A 23,518-nucleotide genomic window follows, 5' to 3' on the forward strand; every position below is an offset into this window, starting at 1 on the left:
TTCAGGTGGTTATCACTGGTTAGTAAACTTCAGCAAGTTTTGTCTTACACCACTGTTGGGAGAAGTAACTGTCCACTGACTACATAACTATATAGGAAGAGGACAGCTGATACCTTATTTACCTTGTACCTGAAAAAGTATCTGGGCACCTGTGCACCTTTACCTACTGATGGGTTAGACCTATAGTCCTCTAATGTAATAAACTACATTATTAATTCTATCCAGGACCAAAAACTAGCATATCTGTATGTATCCGTGAATGCACACATTCATATATGTATATAGTCACATAATCAAGATGAGGAATGTGTTGATAAGCAGATTAGTTTTAGAGAAAGGTTTCTCAACTCAGAAATAATGACTTTCAAATCAGATGGTTCTTCCCACCTCCACTCGTGTGTCTGTGTGTGTGTGCACGTGTGTGTATACACACGCACTATGGAAGCCACAAAAAAATATCAGATCCCCTGGAAAACTCTAGTTCTCCCTCAAGACACTCTGAACCACGTGTTTGTCAGTGTCACCAACTAAGTTATCACTACTGTTTCATGTATACTAACAAATGCAATCTTCCTTTCTGGAGCTCGTTGTGATCATTTCAACAAACACATCCATCCAAGTTGTCTTGCATTCATACCAGGTGAATCCCAACAATAAGCACAAAAGGTTTCCTATTTGGGGTGTTTGAAGCCTTCTCCCTGGTTGTTGAAACCAACCAGATTATTTAGGTAACTGCTATTAGTACCTCTATAATGAAAGTCCATCTTATTGTCTGACATAAACATTTCTCATTAAGTCTTAGGCGATGTTTTCCACCCTTAATTCTGCCCATCCTTTCCTATATTTAACCTGTTCTTCACCTTTAGATAGTAGCCCATAATGTAAACTTGTGGGACCACTGCAGTTGTTCTAATGTGAAATCTTAGCTGTCATTTTTTTATTATTTATGTGAATATGTGTACATGTATGTACTATGTGTGTAAGGGTGCCCGTGAAGGCCAGATAAATAGTGTTGGATTCCTTGTAGCTGGAGTTATGAGTGACCATCCTGATGTGGGTGCTAGGAACTGAATTCTAGTCCTCTGGAAGAGCAGAAAGTGTTCTTAACCACTGAGCTAATACTCCAGACACTTCAACCTTACTTTTTGAGAAAAGGTTATAATTAACCCTAACTAATCAAAATAGACTGGTTGGCCAGCAAGCCATGAAAACTGTTGTTCCTGACCCTCAGCGCTGGTTAGAGACACTTATCTCCACAGCTGGCTTTGATGCTGTGCTGGGGAGCTAAACTCGTGCTTACGTAGCAAGCACTTTACAGGAGCCGTTCCCATCCCCAGATAGTTCTTCATTAAATGGAACTGTCCCATCCACTGCAAAATTTGAGTCACATTTCTGGCCTCTCCTCCATAGATGCCAGTAGCATGTTTTCCTCTCCTGTTTTTTTTTTTTTTTTAAACAAAGAATGCTCCGAAATATTGCCAAAAATGAGCAAGAGGAAAAAAAAATGAAAAACTGGGAAGTGTTCTTAATGTAAACTGTCGGTAAAATTTGACTTCACCTTTTTAACAAGAAAGCCAACTGGGGCTGAGTAGCTTGAGCTCTTGCCACTCCAGCAGAGGAGCCTGGCACAGTTCGCATCACGTATCCCATCACGTACGCACTGTCTCACAGCTGTCTGTAACTGCAGTTCTAGAGGACCTAACACCCTTTTCTGACCTCTGCAGGCACCAGGCATACGTGTCGTACTCTTACATACCCTCAGGCAAAACATCCACACGCGCGCGCGCACACACACACACACACACACACACACACACACACACATTTTAAGTCCATCTGTCCACCTCTCCTAAATTTAATTATCAGATGACGGAGAACAATTATGTTTGGGTTCCTACATATAAGCAGTATTTCAGGAACAGTGATTAACTCTTCCTTCTAGGAAATCCAGTCAGGCCACCAATTCCAAGGGAGTCAACATCTAACAGTGATCTTTCAGTAAAGACAAGTATTTATCATGTTTCCTAGGCACATTACTGTAAGTCACAGAGGGCAGACGAGCTCACCTAACCTGAGACTGACTGACTAACAAAGTCACCCAAGGCACTTTTAAAACTACAGGTGCTAGGCCATAGCACTCATCCACCACCTTTATCTGAATGTCACCGTATGTAAAGCACTGTTATAATGATAATGGACAATGGTGTGTGGAAGCCCTAGCCCTCAAAGTGTGTGTGTGTATATATATGTGTATGTATATATATATGTATGTATATATATGTATGTATATATATATATATATCAAAGAGATATTATCATTTCAGACAAGGCTACTGGGAAATGAAACAATAGGCTCTATTTCTCTATGTTAATAATTCCATAGACATGTCTTTAAAGCACTGAACTCGATAGGTGAAAATGTTACTTGATTTAAATGTAGGAAGACTATGACATAATTATGTATTTAAATACAAACTTCTTTGTTATGTATTTGATGATGGGCAAAATTATGACCTACCTCCAGGTCTGATACAATAAAATTTAAGCTCAGGACTGAATTAGCGAATCCCCCACAGCTTCAAGTCTAACTTTGATTAGCCACAAAACAAAACCACAAAAACAAAAAAGCAGTATGCTAAAGTCCAAAGCCAGGAAAGCTTACAGATTTGATGAATAAAGGATAAGTCACAAAGTCAACTGTGGGCCATTAGGGCAGTCCAGGAATAAGGTCTTCTGCAGAAGTCACTCAAGATAGGTGGTGGTGCAAATAAATACCTTTGACACGTATTGGTAACAGAATATGGCAGACTAGAAGGGATATTTCTCCCTTTCACCTTAGACACAGAACTAGTAGAACAAGCTAGGAATTAATAAATGTGGATTAGTTTTTCCTTAGAAGCAAAGCAATGCCCCTTGAATATTTGCATGGATAAAATCTAGTGAACATAATGAGCATCGAATACTTGTGACACTTCTTTGTCAATGACAGACTGACAACAGGTCACTACTAAGTATGTTCAGCCGCTCCTTAAGAGCAAGATTAGACATCAAAGATGCTTTGTTCCTTCAGTAACTACAACCCCATTCCATGTCTACAAACAGAGAACCGTCACTCTCTAACAGTGGTTCCCCAACCGCTGTTGCACATGGTGAGCTTCCACAATTCCTTTTCTAGAAACCTCACTGAACTTTGCTAAAGATTGTAATTATTTTTAATAAAGAATGCATACATGTGCTTACGTTCATGCTGATGCACATGCACCCATGTGTGGAAGTGCACATGTGTGTACATGGTGGCCAGGAGACAAACCTTAGTTGTCATCCTCAAGAATGCTATCTCCTTTGAGACAGAGTCTCTTACTGGCTTGGAATTCATTAACGAGGCTAAACTTGCTGCCCAGCAAGCCCTCACGGTCTCCTGCCTCTGCCATGCCTGGCATTTGTACACATGTTCTAGAGATAGAACTTAGATCTTCATGTTTGGAAGGCAAACACTGCACCTCCTGAACCAGTCCCCACAGCTCTCAAATCTGTAACTATTGATACTTTCGAGTAACTACTTGGATAAAATTAGCCGAAATACTAAGGAAATCCAGAGAAAGGGAGAGATTATCTTTCGACAGCTTCTCTAAACAGGCCATCTCTGAATAAATGCTCTTCAAAGCCATCTCCTCAACGCTCAAATCTAAAGGGATAATATGCCTTGAGTCTCAAGAAACCTTTGACTTTTTGAAGGGTTGAGACTGTTAAAGACTATGGAAAGTTCAGAGGTTGAACTAAGTGCATTCTGAGATGGCCATGAGCCTATGGGGGCCAGGAGTGAAACGTGGTGATCAGAATACTACAGGAAATTCTTCAGGATGGAACCAGGTATAGCTGGAACTCATTATGAAGAAAATGCAAAACTGCCAAAGACCACTGCAGACAAAGAAAAAGTGTAAATCTTCTCTCTCTAATGTAAATGTTTATTGAAAGAAATATAACTGTATTGTTAGGCTTCTATATAAAGTTTTATACACACACACACACACACACACACACACAGAAACAACACAAAAAATGGGAGTTATATAATAAAACTGTATTTGTGAAAAAAGAATGAATGTAGGTAGTTAACTTGAATCTAAGAGTAAAGAAAATTATAAGTTATAAGATTATAGGTTAATAAAATAACCTTGCTTATAGGTTATTATAGGTTAATAATAATCTTGCTTTATTCTTTAAATTGGTATGTGCTGTAGAAAGAAGTAATGAAGCCACTGCCATGAGGCTGTTACTAATGAACGTGAGCTGAGACACAGCTCACTGCTCGACACGTCCATTGCTCCTGCAGAGGTACCAAGTTTGGTTCTCAGCACCCATACCTGGTGGCTCACAGCCACCCATAATGTGGCAGCCTCTGCTGTATTCCTTGGACATACCACCACTCACAAACACATACCATACAGAGACACACACATATATACATGTACTTGGACATACCACCACTCACAAACACATACTACACAGAGACATACACATATATACATGTACTTAAAAAAATGAGACAATTTTTTTAAATAAATGGATTAAATGCTCCTTTAGAAGGGGTTTAATGACAGGAGGGCCAGTATGATGCAGCACTTGTGGTAAAAAACCTGATTGCCAAGTTCCAACTCCAGATCTCATAACAAATGTAAAGTATAGATCCCAAAACTGTGCTCTGACCTCCACATGGAAACATATGACAAGCATATCCAAACTGAAAGATACATCATAGATGTGCACACAATATTTTTTTAAAAGACATTGTTTGACTGTATTCTAGAAAGAAATACCCAACACACTCAGGACTCAAAGTACTGAGGAAGCTGAAAACAGGAAGACCTCTAGGTTCCAGACCAATATGAGCTCTTAATAATGAGGCCCTGTCTCAAAAAGGACCACCCACAAAGCAATACCAAGTCACTGATTCTATTCTACCTAGAAGAGACACTTCAGATTCAACCACATCATCAAAAGCAAGGCTAAGAAACAATCAATGAAAATAAGAGGTAAAGTTTTTATAAGGAGACAAAGAGATATTCTAATGTTAATACTATCAATTAAGGAAGAAGGTACAAATATAAATACATACATTTAATAAAAAGTCCCCAAATAGGGAACATTTTTTTAAGAAAGACAGAATAATAGATGAAATTGCCAAGTTAAAGGTTATAGGCAGTTATCAATCTTATCTGCAATAATAAAAATGTAGACAGGAAATTAGAAAAGACTATAAAGATTTGAACTTCACTGCCAACTAGTTTGACCCAAAAGGCACCTGAAAGAATCCAATAGCGAAAAAAAAGCTCGTTAAGCCCCTAGACCATTTTCCAAACCACATCAGTTACACAAAGAACATCCCTAACCATAATGTAAGTAGAAATCAAAAACAAACGAACAAACAAACAAACAGACAAACAAACCCTCAGGTCAAAAATGGCATTACAGAGACACTCAGAACATATTCAGGTTGAATAAAAATAAGACGGCACAAGCTTAAGATATAATTAACAATGTTAATAGAAGGCAATTTATAACTAAACATGAAAAACTTCTACCTTAAGAATTAAGAGAAACGGGCTGGAGAGATGGCTCAGTGGTTAAGAGCACTGACTGCTCTTCCAGAGGTCCTGAGTTCAATTCCCAGCAACCACACGGTGGCTCACAACCATCTGTAATGGGATCCAATGCCCTCTTCTAGTGTGTCAGAAGACAGTGACAGTGTCCTCCTACATTAAATAAATAAATAAATAAATAAATAAATAAATAAATAAATAAATCTTTAAAAAAATAGAAAAAGAAAACCAAGCTAAACCCAAAGCAAGGAGAAAAAATGGAATTAGCTGGTTCTGTAGATCCAAAGCTGCAGGATCTCCATGACACAGGGCAACAACAGGACATCCAGAGTCCTGGTGAGGATCCAGTGTAGCAGAAGCCAGAGGCCTTGAAGCAACTCAATGACTCACTGCAATGAACCTTCTCAAGTGAAGATGTGTGGCTAAAAGAGTACACTGTGTAGCTTCCACAAGATGTTTTGTTTTGTTTATTTTTAATTTTCTTTTGGGGGGAAGTTGCAAGGGTTGGGGGGAATACAAAAGGAAGGGGAAATGATTGGGATTGGGGTACATGATGTGAAATTCACAAAGAATCAATAAAAATGTTTTATAAAAAAGATCTTTTCCCAAATGCAGATACTCAAATCTGAGACATGACAATGAAACTGTTCTCACTCATTACTGAAGTAAGTAGCATTTAAAGTTGTGCTAGAGTACACAGCACATGTAAGCAATAATTGAATTCTGGCTAAGAAGCACGACACTAAATGCCTACAATCCCTGCACTTGGAGCAGCTGAGGCAGAAGGATCTTAAGTTTAAGGTCAGCCTATGCTACATACAAAACAGAACAGAATAAACAAAACTGATCTGAGTACTATAATGGGCATTTTTACCCGGTTTTTGTCCTGCCTGAGTATTATAGTCTTGCTAACAGGTACAGTACATATAGACACTAATATAGAAGCAATATATAAGAGGACGGGAATTAAAAACAAATAGATTAATTATCTAAATTTCAGTTAATATAAGATTAAGAATATATTCTGGGAGTGGGGGTAGGGGAAGAATGCTAATTTCCTTGAGCCAAAATAAAGAAAAGAGGGTTGAACTTATGATAGCGCCCAAGAGCCTGGGTCCAATCCCTCCAACAAGGCGTAAGGGCAAAAGAATAGCAAACTGTGAAGGTAATACCAGTAAGTAAAATTCTATTAGAGTAAATGTCAAGAAATCAGTTCAACTTCACCCTTGGGTGCAACTGGCCATTTCTCTAATGTTTCTAACTCATGGCTAAAATAACTGTCCATATCTAATTTCATCTCATCCCATCCTGGAAAGTGGATGCCTTGCTTTACAGATGTATCTGCAGTGTCAAGGACCAGCAGACAGGAGACATGACTTTCTTTTACCAGGGTGCTTATTATATCTATTTCCATTAATGGTATTACACAGAAAACAATATACAAGAGCTGGAAGTCAACTGTCGTCTGTCGTGTGAGTGAGGTACAAACAGCACAACAGGTAACCCTAGCAAGTGTTCTAGGGACTCATATCGATGGATGTAGACGCTACAACAGTTAGACTCCCAACTGTAGGGTTAGCACATTTACTCTAGGGATGTGTATCGATGGATGTAGACGCTACAACAGATAGACTCCCAACTGTAGGGTTAGCACATTTACTTTTATTTCACACTTACTTAAATCCAAAATTCCAAGTTAATGATGATCGATCACCTAGGAGACTAAGGAAGCTGGAATCTACTCAAGCTGACAAAAGTTCAGGATCTGAACCTATCATTTCTAAAGCTGTTCTGGCCACAAATGGGAAATAGGATTATTCAAGGGACGAAGTAAAGTAACACTCAACACTTGAACTAAATTTCCCACCACTACCACCACAGGCACACATGAAGAGGCAGTAAACATTAGTTAGCTGTGGAAGTGATCCTTGGTCTGTGAGTCTAACTAGGCTCTCCCAATGCACATTCTAAAAATTTGTATTTAAGCTTGCCAAGTGATTCTGATATAAACACAAACACTGGCTTAAGTAGTAAAGAGCTTTGGGCAAATAAGAAGAGCATTTCCAGAGAAAAGTCTACAACAATGTATTGGATTGTGACCGAGACTCAACAGTAATTCCTGTCTCAGGTTCTCTAACTGTATAAACTCAAAGTCATAGAAGGAAAATCTGCTTTCAACCTGGGCCACGTTAGATGGGGCTTTCCTAGTCCCCAGACCTCAAACCATTACTTCTCTAACTGGAACAATTTAAGCCTAAGTTAAACAAAGCCCAAGTGAATGTAGGTGCCACTTGGCAAAGCCTTTCCCTTTGACCTGTGACAAGCAATCTCTAGCAGCTTTTGCCTACCTCCTGCGGCTTCTCAGAATTCCCTCTCCTTCATTCCCCCATTCTATGGTCTCCATTATAGTCTCTTTGATCATGAGCCCTTCTCATTCTCAAATAAATTCATTTACTTTGATTAGTACCTAAAACACTCTTCTATGAAATCGGTCTCATTTAACAGCTTACTCAAGGACATTTCAATGTTTACAAGTTCCAACTTTAATATTTCCAAAATAAAATTCATCTTACTGGCTAAGGCAAACCTTATTTCAAATGAATTTAACATCCTACTAATTCCTGTACTTTATCAATTCTCTAGAATCCATTCAAAATACAAATCATGTACAGCCTGCTTTGGATTCCTCGGTGATAATGCAGAACACAGACTCTCTGTGACCTGACCCTCTCTCCACCACAGTCACTTCCTCACACTCCATGTGTCCTATGCTCCAACCATATATGCTACCCTTCTGACGGGGGGCTGGGGAGATGTCACTGAGACCAGGCCTTGCCATGTCGTCCTGGTTGGGCTGGTACTCACCATGGCTCAGATTGTCCTTGAATTTGCAGCAATTCTCTTGTCTCAACCTCCCCAAACGCTTGGCCAGATTTCCTGCCAACAAGTCTCCAAGTACATTCTTGTATGCTTTACAGTCTGGTTATAGAATCTGATGCAAAATAAAACCAGTCAGTCAAAGGAATAATAAATTGTGTTGCATCTGGAGTGAAATGTAACTGACTGAAATATCAAATAGGAAAATGTTGGAGTGATCTGAGCTTAAATAAAAACTCAAATCCATAATCACAAATTTGGGAATCATATTTATATGATTTATACGTTTTAAGGATGGGAAAGCTGTATCAATAACACAATCTTGGTTGACTCCAAGATTTTTTTTTCTATTTTCATTTTACTCAAATAGTTTCAGTGTCTAGAAGGAAACAAGTGATAACCATGCTTGAGAAGTCACCATTGTACACTGAGACTGATGGGATAACTAAGTTCTCTCCAGAGTGGATCTCAGTACTGTGTCCCTCACTCTCACATGCACTTGGAGAGATCCCTCAGTTTGGATATTTATCACCCACAGGCACATCAACTTGGGAGCCGCCCCATGGGTCTCAAAGCTCGTTTAAGCCAGCACAGAAGGGAACATCTAACTAAGATCCAGTCGTTAGCAATGAACCACAGGGGCTGATCTGGAGGACCTGCACACAGCACCAACCAGTACGGTGAGAAAGAGGAGAACGACCACTAACTGCTCCCTCCAGACCTGGCAGATTGCAGTCTCTATAGAAGCTAGAAAGAATCCTTTTCTAGTTTTCTTTTACCTTCTCTCTTTATACTACTTTCAGTACTTTTTAAATTTTAAAACAAATCCCTCTGTTTTATTATGTATTATTGCTGTTTTAACAGTACTGGAGATTAAACCCCAGAGAGTGCTAGGCTGATCCATCACTCTGTGTTACCTCTCCAGCATCTTCTTCCTCCCATCTAATATGTTTACCTTGGGTTTTGGTTTTTTTTTTTTTAAACTTTGTAATCAAATTTTTATCTCTTGCTCTTTTTGCCTTTTTTTCTTTACTTCCTCTCTTTCATTCTTTTATTAACTCTGACTTCATGGTTTTAATTTCATAGCTTATTCCACATTGCCCTTTTTCTATGGTTAACAGTGATATAGCAGTCTTTAATTATGTTTTATTATATTTCTATATTCGGTTTGCTTGGGTATTGCTGCTTTCTCCTCTGAAAAGTACTGGGAATTGAGTCTTCGAGAAAAGGTTCCTCACTAAGACAGTCACATAGAAACCTAGAGATATACATCCCAGTAACTGCACAACCACAGCAGCAAAACAACATGAAAAAGGAAGGACATCAGAGTCCCTCCAAAATGGGATACGTCTTCAATAACCAAATTCAAAACTATGGACATGGCTAGATGTTGGGGGCACGTACCAACACTACACAAGCTTGCGTGTGCTTTTTAAAATCTAATTTTTAAAAATCTAATTTTTAAAATGATCAATGACCTCAACATGATTCAAATAAACAAATAATATAAAAAAGTCAATTTGGGACTTGGACAAGAAATTCAGCAACCCGAATAATTCAGCAAAGACATATGGAGTTGGGGTGTGGGAGCCCCTCGTAATGAAAAGCTCAGTAAATCAAAGAGCATACTCAATGAAATACATTGGGAATACATTCAGACAGCAACAGGTAGGGAGTGTATCATCACCACAACTTCTAAGATCTCCAAGATCTTAGAATATATCAAGAATATAAGTCGTTGGTATAGAGGGAAGCTATAAAGCTGAGGTGATGGTACATGCCTACATTCCCAGCACTTGGGAGTCTGAGGCACGAGGATCACCACAGTGAGTTCTACACCAGCCTGGGCTACATAGCTAGATTTTATCCCCAAAGAAAGGAAAGGGAGAGAGGAGAAATTATAGCAAAAAACTCTCAAAGTCGAAAGAAAGAGAAACATCCAACTATATGACACATTTAGAATCCCTAACAGAAGTGACCAGAAATCTTCCCATATCATTTTACAGTTAATGCCCAGAGTTCAAAAGAAAGGATCCTGAAAGCTTCGAGGCAGAAGTTCCGTTCTTTATTACCTATCAAAATTAACAAAATGCTCAATAGAAATCCTAAAGGCTAGGAAATGCACTAATGTATTTCACATCCTGAAAGTAATTGCCACAATTTCTGTATCTAGCAAAATTACCTTTGAAAACTGGAGGAGGAATTTAAAAAAAAAAAAAAAAAGCCTACAATGAGCATAAAGCAAAGCAACTGATGGCTGCCAAGTCGCAGTGTACACTTCTGGCAATACGACACAAAGAGGAAGCCAATCACTAATGCTCACGAGAAAAGAAAACTTCACTAGGAGAACAAATAAACAAATGAGAACAAGTAAAGACTCAAACTCAATATACCAGCAAACCTCTAAGGTGATTAAGAGAAAAGTCTGTATATGCCTTTAATAGCCCTAGAGGCAAGGTTTTATCTTTCAATTAAAACATATAAACAGGGTTGGCCTAACACATATATGTTTGGTTTAAAACACAAAAGCCAACTGTGTGCAAGAAAATCACCTTACCAGTACATGAATCTCAAGCAAACAGAGAACCCAAGAGTAAGCAGGAATAGGTTATACTTGTATATTAAGAAGCAGACTATCAACCAAAATTAAAAGCAAGATAATCACTGAGTGTTAGCCAACTCCTTGTCAAGCTATGACTGTAAATATGTAAAATTTTGCACTCAATTTCATCACACAAACACTACTTGTCTACATATTACAAGATGTGACTTTAATACTCCTCTCTCATGGCAGATTATCTAGACAAAAATAAAAAGCAACAAAGAAAGCTATGAGTTAAACTATACCATGTTCTAAGGACCTCACGGCATCTCTCGAACACCCCACCCAAGAGTCACAGAATACATGCTGCTCTTGGCAGTCCAGGACACTTTCTCCAAAACAGATTACATTTTAGGATGTATAAAACAAGTTTTAGCAAATACAAAAATACTGAAGTACTTTCAATACCTAGTAGAACTAAGAAAATATACAAACACATAGAAAATGAACCTGGAAATTTTAAAGAAATTGAGAGGCGTTAAAAATGTCCTACAACCAATAAAAATGAAAATGCATTAAGGCAGTTGAGATGTGGCAAAGTGATGTCAAGGGGAGATTTATAGCTATGGGTACATATATCAAAAACCCAAACACCTCGAAAGAATAACCTAATGATTTATTATAGTCTGGGAGAAACAAAACCACAATCAGAAAGAAAATCACGGAGAAGAGAAATAAAATGGAGACTAAAGTAACAATAAAAAGGACCAATAAAAACAAAAGGCTCGGGGCTGGGGATTTAGCTCAGTGGTAGAGCGCTTACCTAGGAAGCGCAAGGCCCTGGGTTCGGTCCCCAGCTCCGAAAAAAAAAACAAAACAAAAAACAAAACAAAACAAAACAAAAAAAAAAAACAAAAGGCTCACTCTTTGAAAAGTTAAACAAGATTAGCAAACCCTTATATAAGCAAAAATAGATAACCCGAATTAATAAAAGGAAGACCCCCCCAAAAAAAGCTTTTGAAAAGAATACCAGTGAGATATAGAGAACCATTAGTAGGAATATTTTGATATCTTGTGTTCCAGTAATTTGAAATTTTTAGAATAAATTGCCAGAATTGACTCAAGAAGGTATTAAAAACAACAAAATCCTCAAAGATCAACAGCAAGCAGTATTACAAAAGTAGTAAAAGAAAATCTCAACAAGGAAAAATCATATGACCAGATGGAATCATGGCTGTACTCTACCAGATCCTTAAAGAACATCAGTGCTCCTTAATCTGCTCCATAAAACAGACAGGGAAGGAGCACACAAGCTTATCTACTATTCCAGCAGAGATGAGAGAACAGTAAGAACCACCAACTACAAACCAACTTCCTTGATCAAACAAACAAACAAACAAACAAGTCACATTAAAATATTTGCAGACTAAACAAAAACACACTAAGAGACTATGATCAAATCTGTTTTCAGGAATGTAAGAATAGTTCAACATACACAAATCAATAAATGTAACATTAACAAACACATAGTTGGGTGGGTGGGGGAAATCAGTGATCTTAGAAGAAACCTAAAAGGCCTTTGAAAAATTCATGTCTGTTCATAAAAGACTGTTAGAAACTAGTAATACAAAGATCACTATTAATTAATCACTATTAATTAATCATCATTAATATAAAGTACCTCAAAATATTAAGGTTATTTACAAAAATTCTACAGCCAACTTGCTATTGATAGGGAAAAGTAAAAGCATCACGAATGAGCCAGGACTCTCCTCTCCCTGCACTCTGAAAGCAGAGACAGGTGGGTCTCTTCAAATCTAAGATTGGTCTAGGTAGGGAGTTCCAGGCCAGCCAGGAGTACATAACAAGACTCAAAATCAAAAAAACAAAGCACCCCAAAAGGAATAAAAATGATATAAACGTTAAAAGGTAAATCAAATCATCCACATTTGCAGGTGACATGTTTCTATACTTAAAAGATGCCAAATTCTTCACCAGAAAACTCAAGATCTGAGAGAACTTTTAGCAAAATAGCAGAATATAAAATCAATACACTAAAACTGGTAGTCACCTGGGAAATGTACTTCATATCCATCAATAATGAATATGTTGAGAGAAAACTCAGGGAAAAACCTCTTTCATAATAGCCTGAAATCAAAGCACCACCACTAACAAAATAATACTTCACTGGATCTCTACGATGAAAAGTATAAACAATGAAGAGAATGAGTCAACAGAAGATGAAAAGACTCACCATGACCCCATGATCACCAAGACATCTACAGATTTAATGCAATCCCCATCAAAATTCTAACAAAATCCTTCAGGATTTTTTTTTTAATCAAAAAACTCATATGGAAATACAAATAACCAAAGTAATGACAACAAATTACACTGCAAAGTGACCATCAAAAGACAGCAGGCTTCACAGAAGCACACAGAAGCCAACTGACAAGAAGAAAAGACACAGATATAAACCTATATAACTTAACACCATGAGATTCTCAACACTGGGGCCAAAACATACATTAGCAAAAAGGAAGACTCTTGATAAATGATACTAAGAAACAGTATCAATATATGTAAAGCTGCAACTAGACCCCATCTGTTACTTTGTGTATACTGTACCAAAGACCTTAGTTTAAGATCTGAAACTACTAGAAGAAAACAATTTCAAGAAAGAAGCATTGGAAACAACTTTCTAGCTCAAGAAGTAATAGCAAGAATTGGTAAATGGGATTACATGAAATTAAAAAGCTTGTGCACAGCAAAAGAAATGAGTATAACAGACAGTGACACAGATCTTTAGTCCCAGCTCTTAGGAGGCAGAGGAGGTTCAAAGCCACCTGGTTTACTAAGCTCCACAACAGCAAGGCTTACCTGTCACATCGCTTCTCAACCTCTCTACTCCTTTAACTCAGTTCCTCATGCTGTGATGACCCCCAACCATAACATTATTTTAATTGTTACTTCAGAACTGTAATTTTGCTACTGTTATAAATATTAACCTAAGTGTTTTCCAATGATCTTTTTTTTTAAAGATTTTATTTATTTACTTCATGTATGTGAGTACACTGTAGCTGTCTTCAGACACGCCAGAAAAGGGGATCAGATCCCCATTACAGATGGTTGTGAGCCACCATGTGGTTGCTGGGAATTGAACTCAGGACCTCTGGAAGAACAGTCAGTGCTCTTAACCACTGAGCCATCTCTCCAGCCCCTGTTTTCCAATGATCTTAAGTGACCCCTGTGAAAAGGTCACTCAACTCTCAAAATGGGTCACAACCTACAAGTTGAGAACCCCTGACCTAAATTAAAGAAACCCTCTCTAAAGGGGAAATGTTGGAAAGATAGCTCAGTGGTTAACAGCATTTGCTGCTTTTGCAGAGGACCCAGGTTCGATTCCCAGCACCCACATAAAGGCTCGTTACCATCTCTAATTCCAGTCCCAGAGGATCCAATTCTGGTTTCTGAAATATCACCAGGAATACTGGTGACAAATATTTTTTTAAATGAAAGCATTACCAGAATAAAGAGACAGTCTATACAAGAGGAAAAATCTCGCCCAAGCAATTTACCTAATAGGTGGTTAATATCCAGAAACACGCGCGTGTGTCTGTGCACGCGCGCACACACACGCGTGCGCGCGCACACACACACACACACACACACACACAGTTGATAAATGTGCAAATGAACAAAACAGTTTCCAAAGAAGCACAAATGGCCAATATGTAAGTGGAAAAAAAATGGTCAACATCTCTGTGTTGAGTTTTTGTCTGTTCCCAAAGTCTAGTTGCCTAAGAGTGAATTCTAACATTTACCAGCTTTTGTTGTACAAACCTTGCTCCTTAATTTAAAACTATTGACTAAATAAAAATGGCTATAGCCAACTACTGGAGGGATTAGAGGTTGGTGGGTTTTGAGTCACCTGTCTAGGGTTTGCAGAGGACAAAGGGTGGAGGATGAAGCAGAGAGAGGAGGAAGCCACCATGGGAGGAGGTGACCATGAGCACATGGCCAGGAGAAACAGCAAGTATTGGGAGGGAGGTAACCAGGCCAGCAGTTGGAAAATTAGATTAAACGTTAGTCCCTGGTAACTGTCCAAAATCAAATAAAATAATCATAGTTCGAGTCTCATTCATTCATAAGCTAGATGGGGTTTAAGTTTAAATTGATTCAACTACATCTTTGTCACCTGGGAAGAGAAGTCAAATCTATAGTAAAATTTCATCTTATGCAGTCAGAATGGCTATCATAAAGAAAAACAACAACAAAGAAAACAATAAAAACCTGGCCAATATGTGGGAGAAGGACACTACTGTAAACCACTGATATGAAAGTAAATTAATCCAGCAAATCAATATGGAGGTTACTCAAAAATAGTTAACATATAATTTACTTTCCAACATATTCTTTCCAAGTATACATTCAAAGGAATTAGAGTCAGCACACAGGAGAGATATTCATGTTTATCACAGCACTATCCACAATAGCTACATTTTAGAAGGAAATGGAGAACATCATGCTATGTAAAATAAGTCAAACTCAGAAAAATTAATACCATGTTTTTTCTTATATGTAGAATCTAGATGGGGGAAAAGAAATCCAAGAAAGATATTTAAGTACATGAGTAAAGCAAGGGGATCAGCAGGGTATCCAGCTGGGATACGATGGACAGCGATGGAGAAGTTGAAATCGTGAAAGTGCTCTTTATATGCATGTATGAAAAATGTCACAACAAGATGTATTAATCTGTACAACACATGCTAATGAGAATATCAAAATTAAAAAATGTTCTCACTCCCATTCTATTTCTGCTTTCATATTTAAAATTCTGTTTGTGAAAAATATTTTATGTACATTCTCGAAATTATAGCACCAACTACTTAACTGGTCTTGGATGTCTACACCTCTTCCTTTTGTAATATGCCCTTCTAAAACTTGCTTCCACTGTCCAAGTGCTGGTATTACAGGCACCATGCCCATTCCTATTAAAACTTAAAACGTAGTGATTAAATGCTAGGTGTCCCAAACCATTCCAAGACCTAGTAAAGTCCAAAATCTATGCGCATACACACATGTACACTCTTGCTGAAATTTGATTTTATTTGAGGCTCAGCTATGCTGTCCATATCGAAATTCTCAGCCAAATACTTACCATAACACGGTCACTGTTACCTTGGCCATCCTTTACAACTACACTTAGCAAGACTGTCTCCTCGTTATCCTAGCATCTTCTTTCCTGGCCTACCACCTCATTTTTCTCTTGACATTTTCAAGCACAACTATTTGTTTCTGACACTGACATATACTTTTGGTGAACCTAAAATAGTTCACTTTCCCCAAGAGTTTCTGACTATAATCTGATGCTTTCTGAATTCTGAAACATGTTACCATCTTTTACGGAACATGATAGGTATTACATGAATGACATGTTATTCAAAAGCCACTGATAAAAATGAGCTTTTAATTTTCAATTGTCCATTACATTTCACTTAATATAATCTGTTTTCCTTCAACTTTATACATTTTGCTCTTGAAGTAACTCACATAAAGGGTACTTATGTAGCCTTTCCCCTCTTTTAGCTAATATTACCCTTAAGGGCAGAGATTGTGTCTCTTTCTTCTGTCCTGTTAACAAAACAAAGAGAACTCTAATACAGAGTACCTGAACATACGAGCATCAGTGTTCTTCAGCATTTCATGCATTTTGTAAACATAATTATAAGGTATCTCAAAGTTTTAGTCACTGTTCTATTGCTGAAAAAGAGATACCATGACCAAGGCAACTCCTATATAAAAGAAAGCATTTAACTGGATGCGTGCTTACGATCTCAGAGGCTTACCTCTGAAATCATGATCATCATGGTGGGAGCGTGCCACTGGAGTAGCAGTTCAGAGCTACAACTTGATCCACAGGCAGAAAGATTGATTGGAACTGGCATGGGCTTTTCAAAGTCAAAGCCTACCCTCAGTGACACAGATCCTCCAAGGCCACACCTATTCCAACAAGACCACACCTCCAAATCCCTGTAACTTTCAAACAGTTCCACTCCCCGGTAACTAAGTATTCAAATCTATTGAGCTCGAGGGGTTCTTCTTAGTCAAACTACTGCACAAATATTATCTCTTCTTTTTCCCCTACTCAAGAAAACCCTAATCATGCTCAGTTCTTAGTAGATCCTTGAGCAAGCAAGAACTTGTACCATACAAAATAAGTTTGCTATAAATTTTTATGTAGATTTTTAAATCCATTCTTTAAAAATTCATCCATTGTAACCACACACAGTTCACACACAGTTCAGGGCCACCCTGGTCTACAAACCAGGTTCTAGGATAGCCAGGGATACAGAGAAACCCTGTCACAAACTGCCCCCACCCAACATTGAAGTATATAGTGATGCGCATCTTTCATTCCTTTACTCAGGGGATGTCTGTAAAGGAAGATCTCTGTGAGTTTGAGGCCAACACAGCAAGTTCTAGGATAGCCAGGGCTGAAACCAACCACTGACCTAACCATTATGTATTGTATAATATTTTTAATTATATCTCATAATCAGGTACCTAATAGGGGTCCAATTTTTACATGGGGGACAAACAGTATTTTAAGAAACCTACATACCAGGCTGGAGAGATGGCTCAGTGGTTAAGAGCACTGACTGCTCTTCTAGAGGTCCTGAGTTCAATTCCCAGCAACCACATGGTGGCTCACAACCATCTGTAATGGGATCTGATGCCCTCTCCTGATGTGTCTGAAGTCAGCAACAGTACTCATAAATATAAGAATAAATCTTTTTTAAAAAGAAAGAAACCTACATACCAAATACAAGTAGAAAAAATTTAAAATCTAATATTAAAACCCACTACCCTTTAGTATTACTGCAAACAAAATTTAACTCCAGTTATAAACAAATTCTGAAAAAAAACAGAAAAACACTATTCAACACTAATGTTAAGTAAACTTCAGGTACAAATAAAATGGTATAAGTATTTTTAAACTTTTTTTTTTGCAAACTCTTAAGCATGTTACAAAAGTTTATGACGAGGGTTAGTAATGTAGCTCAGTGATCAAGTGTCTACTTAGCATAATGGACACTTGGTTCCTGGATTTGAACCCTATACATACAAAGACATACAAAGTTATGACCAACAGATTAATACAACATGAATAAACCTTTACAAGTAAATAGACATTTACAAAGTATTTGCAAAATGAATCAAATGAAAAACATAAAGAGCCATATGCTAGATGATTCCATTTAAATTAAATATCCAGAACAAGTAAATTTATAAAAAGTAGAATATTGATTACCAGGCATAGAAAGCAAGAGAAAGCTGAAAATGACTGCTAATGGTCATGTGGTTTTTTGGAGTGGTAAATGTTCTAGAGTTAGTGGTGATTACAGTTTTGTGAAACACACACACACACACACACACACACACACACACACACACACACACAAACCCACAAACAAAAAAAACAACCCCACTTATTTTAAGAGTGTAAATCTTATGGTATACAAATTCTAAATTTTTAAAAAGGTTTATGACCAGGTTGGTGGTGTGCCTGCCTATCATGGAAGAAGTCCTAGATCCAATCCCTGGCTACACAACACACATGCACACACGCACACATGCACACGTGCACACATGCACACGTGCACACATGCACACACACACAAAACACTGGGGAGGAGGGGGTTGGGGGTTTATGACCACTGTGGTCCTTTGTTGTCAAAGAACACTCGGTTTAATATGAGAACCATTTTTGGAGTTTTTCTCCAACTCATCTGAATTAGCGTTACACACTAGTTTCATACTAGTCCTCTTTTATACCCTGAGTATTTACTGTTGTCACTGGTAGTTACATACTAACATCTATAAATAGATTTTTCCCTAACAATCTGGACTTCTGATATCCTAAAGGAAAACAGAATTTCAGAAATACTAGACACACCTGCACAACAAAGGCTCAGGGCTGAGCAGTGACTAGCATGCCTGACACTAAGGTCATGATCTCCACCACTCCCCATCAGTTTCTACATACAAGTGCCAGTTGCTATTTAGCTTCTGAAATAGGAAACCTAAACAAAGACCAGCAACCTTCCTTAATAAAACATAATGCTTATGATTTAAAATGTAACCATATATGAATAATTTTCATCACCTAAGGAGAAAAATAGCCAGTGATAACCTCAGGAGAGAAAAATCCTAACACTGTTACGGATGAATGTTATATAAGCCAAATTAAAGTAATTCAGGAAAAAAGTTCCCATCTACTGTTATCAACAGAAAACAAAGTTTCATTTTACTAACAATTTAAAAAATATTTTCATCTACTCATGGGCAGAAAGTAATACAATAATTCTTTCTTATCCCCTTAATTACATGCTGCCACAAAATAAATGCTGTCATATTCTGACTACAGAATGAGGACAATTTCCTTTATTTGCTTAATGATTTTATATCTGTCTTCACTGTGTATCTTTCATGTATGTGTCTGTGTTCCTGTGGGTGCCCATGTGCAAGTGGAGGCCAGAAATCAATCTCCAGTGTCATTCTTCACAAGTAAAAGTAAGTAGACTAGGCTGGCTGGTTAAGACGCCCAGGGATTTACCTGTCTCTACCTCCCCAGCGCTGAGATTACAAGCATGTGCCACTGTGCCCAGGTTTTTTTTTTTTTTTTTCTTTTCTTTTTTTTTTTCGGAGCTGGGGACCGAACCCAGGGCCTTGTGCTTGCTAGGCAAGTGCTCTACCACTGAGCTAAATCCCCAAACCCATGCCCAGGTTTTTTATGGAGTTTTTGGGAACCAAACTCAGATTCTCATGCTTTTGTAGATGTGAGCTCTTTACTGATAGTATCATCTCTCACCTCTGATTTTATATCTTTACGTAGAACTATTCTCAGACTTCAATGTTGAAGAAAATCCTTACTCATTCATGTCTAGCTTCTTTTTATTATTCTTTGCAAGGTTAAAAGTGATATCAACTACCTTCCATGTTTAAAATCCTGTGTACATATCCAGATCTTCTCACCCTTCCTCCAAAAACGACTTTGTCCGGCTAATGTGCTTTTCATACAAATGGAAAACATTAAACTGTTGCATCCCACTCCCTTTCTATCATCATTTCCAATGTCTTTTGACATATCAATACATAAACTGATTCTAAAGAAAAGGTGCAATTCCCTTTATATTAGACAAAACAGACTCTTCAGCTTTTGTCTTTCAAAAGAACCAGATGAGCCAATTTTTCAGTAGTACAGTAAGTCTTCCCCAGCGAGGCCATCTCATTAACTTAGTCAAGCATTCTCAAGTTTACAGGCGACATTTTAAAGATCAATATCACCACTGGGTATTAACAAATATTATATAAAACTGAGTCAGTGTTATGACTGCTTCAAAACTCTAGTTACTCTAATGCAAAGATGCAAATGGATTTTTATTTTTTATTCATGGTTTTTATAAATAGCCTACCAAATCCCTAATACACACAATGACCAAATCACAAAATACATTTCCAAAACTGAAGGAAGGATTAGAACAAATATGCAGGTACAAAGTGTTACTACAGTAATAAAGATTAGTTGAAAATCTAGATCTTGAGTTTTATGGTATTAGCTATGTAAGAATTAGATGATTTGGGCTTGAACGCTGCTTGTTATTAACAGGTTTTTTTTCCCTGACAGAACTTTGTGCAATGAGAGGCTTTACTGTATTTAATACAGTAACCGAGCGACCTGTAGCTAGTTAGCACTTTTGAAAAGCAACTAGCACAATTATGAAACTATATTTTAATTGTAATCAGCTTAAAGACACTGTGCGTAACTGATGTAACATGCTGAACAGTAAAGTTATTCACATAATTTGAAATACAAATTTATCAACCAGTTTTTCAAAGTATCATAAACTATTGTTAATATCAGCTAAAATGATACGATAAAGCCAGCATTCAGCTTAAATAGAATATTCGCTTTTGAAATGAGAAATTAACATTAGCTAGATGCAGAACTTACGTTTTAATTGGTAGAAAAGTATATAAAACATATTAAGTTTTCCCCTATCTTTTTGTTAAGCCTGTGTCCTCTTTCTGAATGGTTTCTCAATCCATGCAAGTAACTTTCCCTTCAAATCTGTTCCGTATCTCCTATTCAGAAAAACAATGGCAAAATAGGTACTTAGCATTAATAGGTTCCCACGACTCTGTGAATTCCACTGGTTAATTTCCCTTTTCCTTAGGAGAGACGTTTAACACTGGGGAGCGTCTGCATCTCCTGAAAGTCTTATGATTCACCTTCCCACCTTTTTAAGGGTAACAAGCGTTCATTCAGACATAGTTGCGATTTCATTGGTAGATACAGTGTTATTTTTCCCAGCCCACAAGTGTCAGTCTTTTGAGCACTTCAGGTGTTCTTTGACAAGCTCTTCCTAAGTCAAGAAAACTAAACCAAGATGGTGCAGAATATGCCAAGAGAAAGAGTCTGGGGATATGCACGGTAACAACTAGACTCCAGCAGAATCAATCCGGACTGGTGGGTTTGCTTTCTTCCGCCACCACCTCTCCGCAGAGACAGTGCGGTGGACCGTGAACCACCCCACGCGGCGAACCCGAGAGCAAGGTCGTGACCCCGGGACACGGCCGCCGCCAGCACCGCTCCTACTCAGCACCGCAAAGCCACCTGTTAGGCCCGAGCCTCACCTGGCAGGAAAGAGGAGGCGCCTACCCGGCAGCGCGCCGGACGCGAGGGCGGCGAGCGCCGAACCCGCCCCTGTGGCCGGGGCCGCGATCCCCCGGCGGCACGTGGGTTTCTCGGAGCTGGGGCTGCACTGACAGGCGGACGGCCCGCACCGCTCCCGGCCCGGGACACTCTTCCCTCGCTGCCACCGAGCCGAGCGGGCACCCGGGCGGCCCACGCCGCGGGTACACCCTCCTCCGGTTCCTCGGTGGCGCGATCCCGCCCTGCCGCCCCTCACCTACCTGGTCGCGGAGTTTGAGGAACGCCATGGCGGTCGCCTCCGTTCCGCCACTACCCGCGCCCGGCGGGTAGGTGGCCGGCTACGTTGAAGAGAGCGCGGGCAGGGGGCGGCGCCGCCTCCCCGGCCGCCCGCCGCCGCCGCGAAGAGCCCCGCCGGTCCCGCCTCCTCCACCGAGGACTCCCGCCCTCTTTCTTCCGTCCTTTCTCTCCCTCTCCCTCTCAGCCACCTCCCACACGCAGCCGCCGCCTTCGCCGCCGCCTCACACCCCCTTCCCGAAATACCCTGGCAGCCCCCGCCGCCGCGCCGCTCCAGCCCGCGGCCGCGGCGGCATCCAAACTCCACTCCACAATATTACCACCACCGCCCGCCGCGATTGGCGGCCGCGCGGGGGAGAGGCCAGAGTAAGCCCGGCGCCCATTGGCCACGCCGCCGCGCTCGCTCGCGCCCAGGCCCCGCCTCCCCGCCGGGAGAGGGGCGGGGCACAGGAAGCGGCGGCGCGCGGAGCGGGCGGGCCAGGTGGCCGGGTTTCTGAGCGCGCGCCCCGGGCGCGGTGGGAGGAGCCGGGGCTGGAGGTGGGGAGGGACGGAAACTGGGTACCGGGTAACGGCCGGGGATGGCACGTGGAGGTGGCGTGCACAAGCTCAGCTCAGTCAGGTGCGGAGAAGGCAGCCGGAACCGGTGCGAGCGAGGGAGACCTCGGAGCTGATGCTTCTTCCATCAGAATAGCGAGGGCAACGGGGAACCGGACTCGCACGTGGAGCGAGAGTGAGAATGCCTCCGCGGCTCTGGGAGAGACGTGTACGTGGGGTTTGGGGAGGGACTGCTGGCACGCGGGATTGAAGGGCGTGGCCTTCACAGCCTGAACAGGTTGGGACCACCGAGCTTTTCTCTCCAAAGCGCCCCTTTCAATCTTGCATGTGTTTTCCCCCTTTCTTCTTTATCATCCAAAGGGTTTTGCCTCCCACTCGAGAGAAATCAATTTTTTCAAAAAGATGTGCAGGATTTCCAATAAATAGCATCCTTGGATGAAGAAGAGGAATGACTCTCTCGCCCTGGCACACACACCCACGCCAACCCACAGCTCAGAAAAGGCTTTTCTTTCTTAGGCAGCCGCACACTGTTACCATTCTAGGCTTGTGTGGGAGAGGATTGTTGTTCTGTGTCTGTCAGCCTGGGCGGCTCCAGCCCCTGATTAATAAAAGGTACAGATGGTTAGAACACAAACGTGAGATATCGGGCTTGGTTTAAAAAAAACAAAAAACAAAAACAAATCTCATCTTTTCCCTGCATTGGCGTGTCTCTTGGGACAGACTTAATTTAGAGAATTGATTTGAGCTGATTTGAGCCTAATGGCAGTCTAGAAAAATGGGGATCTGTGCCAGGACTGTCACTTTATTATAATGCTGCTATTAAAAACAACTCTTTAGCCCCACAAGAAAAGAAAATATCAAAGTGCAAGATCAAATGCAGTAAGAACCTTCCAATATTTCTTAACATAACTATGCCATAATTCTGCTGAA

General features: G+C 39.8%; 1 protein-coding gene across 4 annotated transcripts in view; it reads right to left on the minus strand.

Annotated features, from left to right (window-relative positions):
• Ankrd28 (ankyrin repeat domain 28) overlaps window positions 1-22,340 on the minus strand; it is a 131,726-nt gene extending 109,386 nt beyond the window's left edge. Inside the window, exons 1-2 of one of the 4 annotated variants that reach the window (XM_039094979.2) lie at window positions 22,000-22,322; window positions 8,466-8,592 (exon numbers count right to left, since the gene is read on the minus strand). In XM_039094979.2, coding sequence (XP_038950907.1) covers window positions 8,466-8,468 — 3 coding nt within the window. In that variant the 5' untranslated portion in view covers window positions 8,469-8,592; window positions 22,000-22,322. Of the gene's footprint in view, window positions 1-8,465; window positions 17,829-21,999 lie in introns of those variants that run through there. The other 3 variants (NM_001427331.1, XM_039094981.2, XM_063275354.1) reach the window with 3 other exon arrangements.
• Window positions 22,341-23,518: the final 1,178 nt, after the last annotated feature.

This window comes from Rattus norvegicus, chromosome 16 (assembly GCF_036323735.1).
Source record: "Rattus norvegicus strain BN/NHsdMcwi chromosome 16, GRCr8, whole genome shotgun sequence".
Taxonomy (NCBI): Eukaryota; Metazoa; Chordata; class Mammalia; order Rodentia; family Muridae; genus Rattus; species Rattus norvegicus.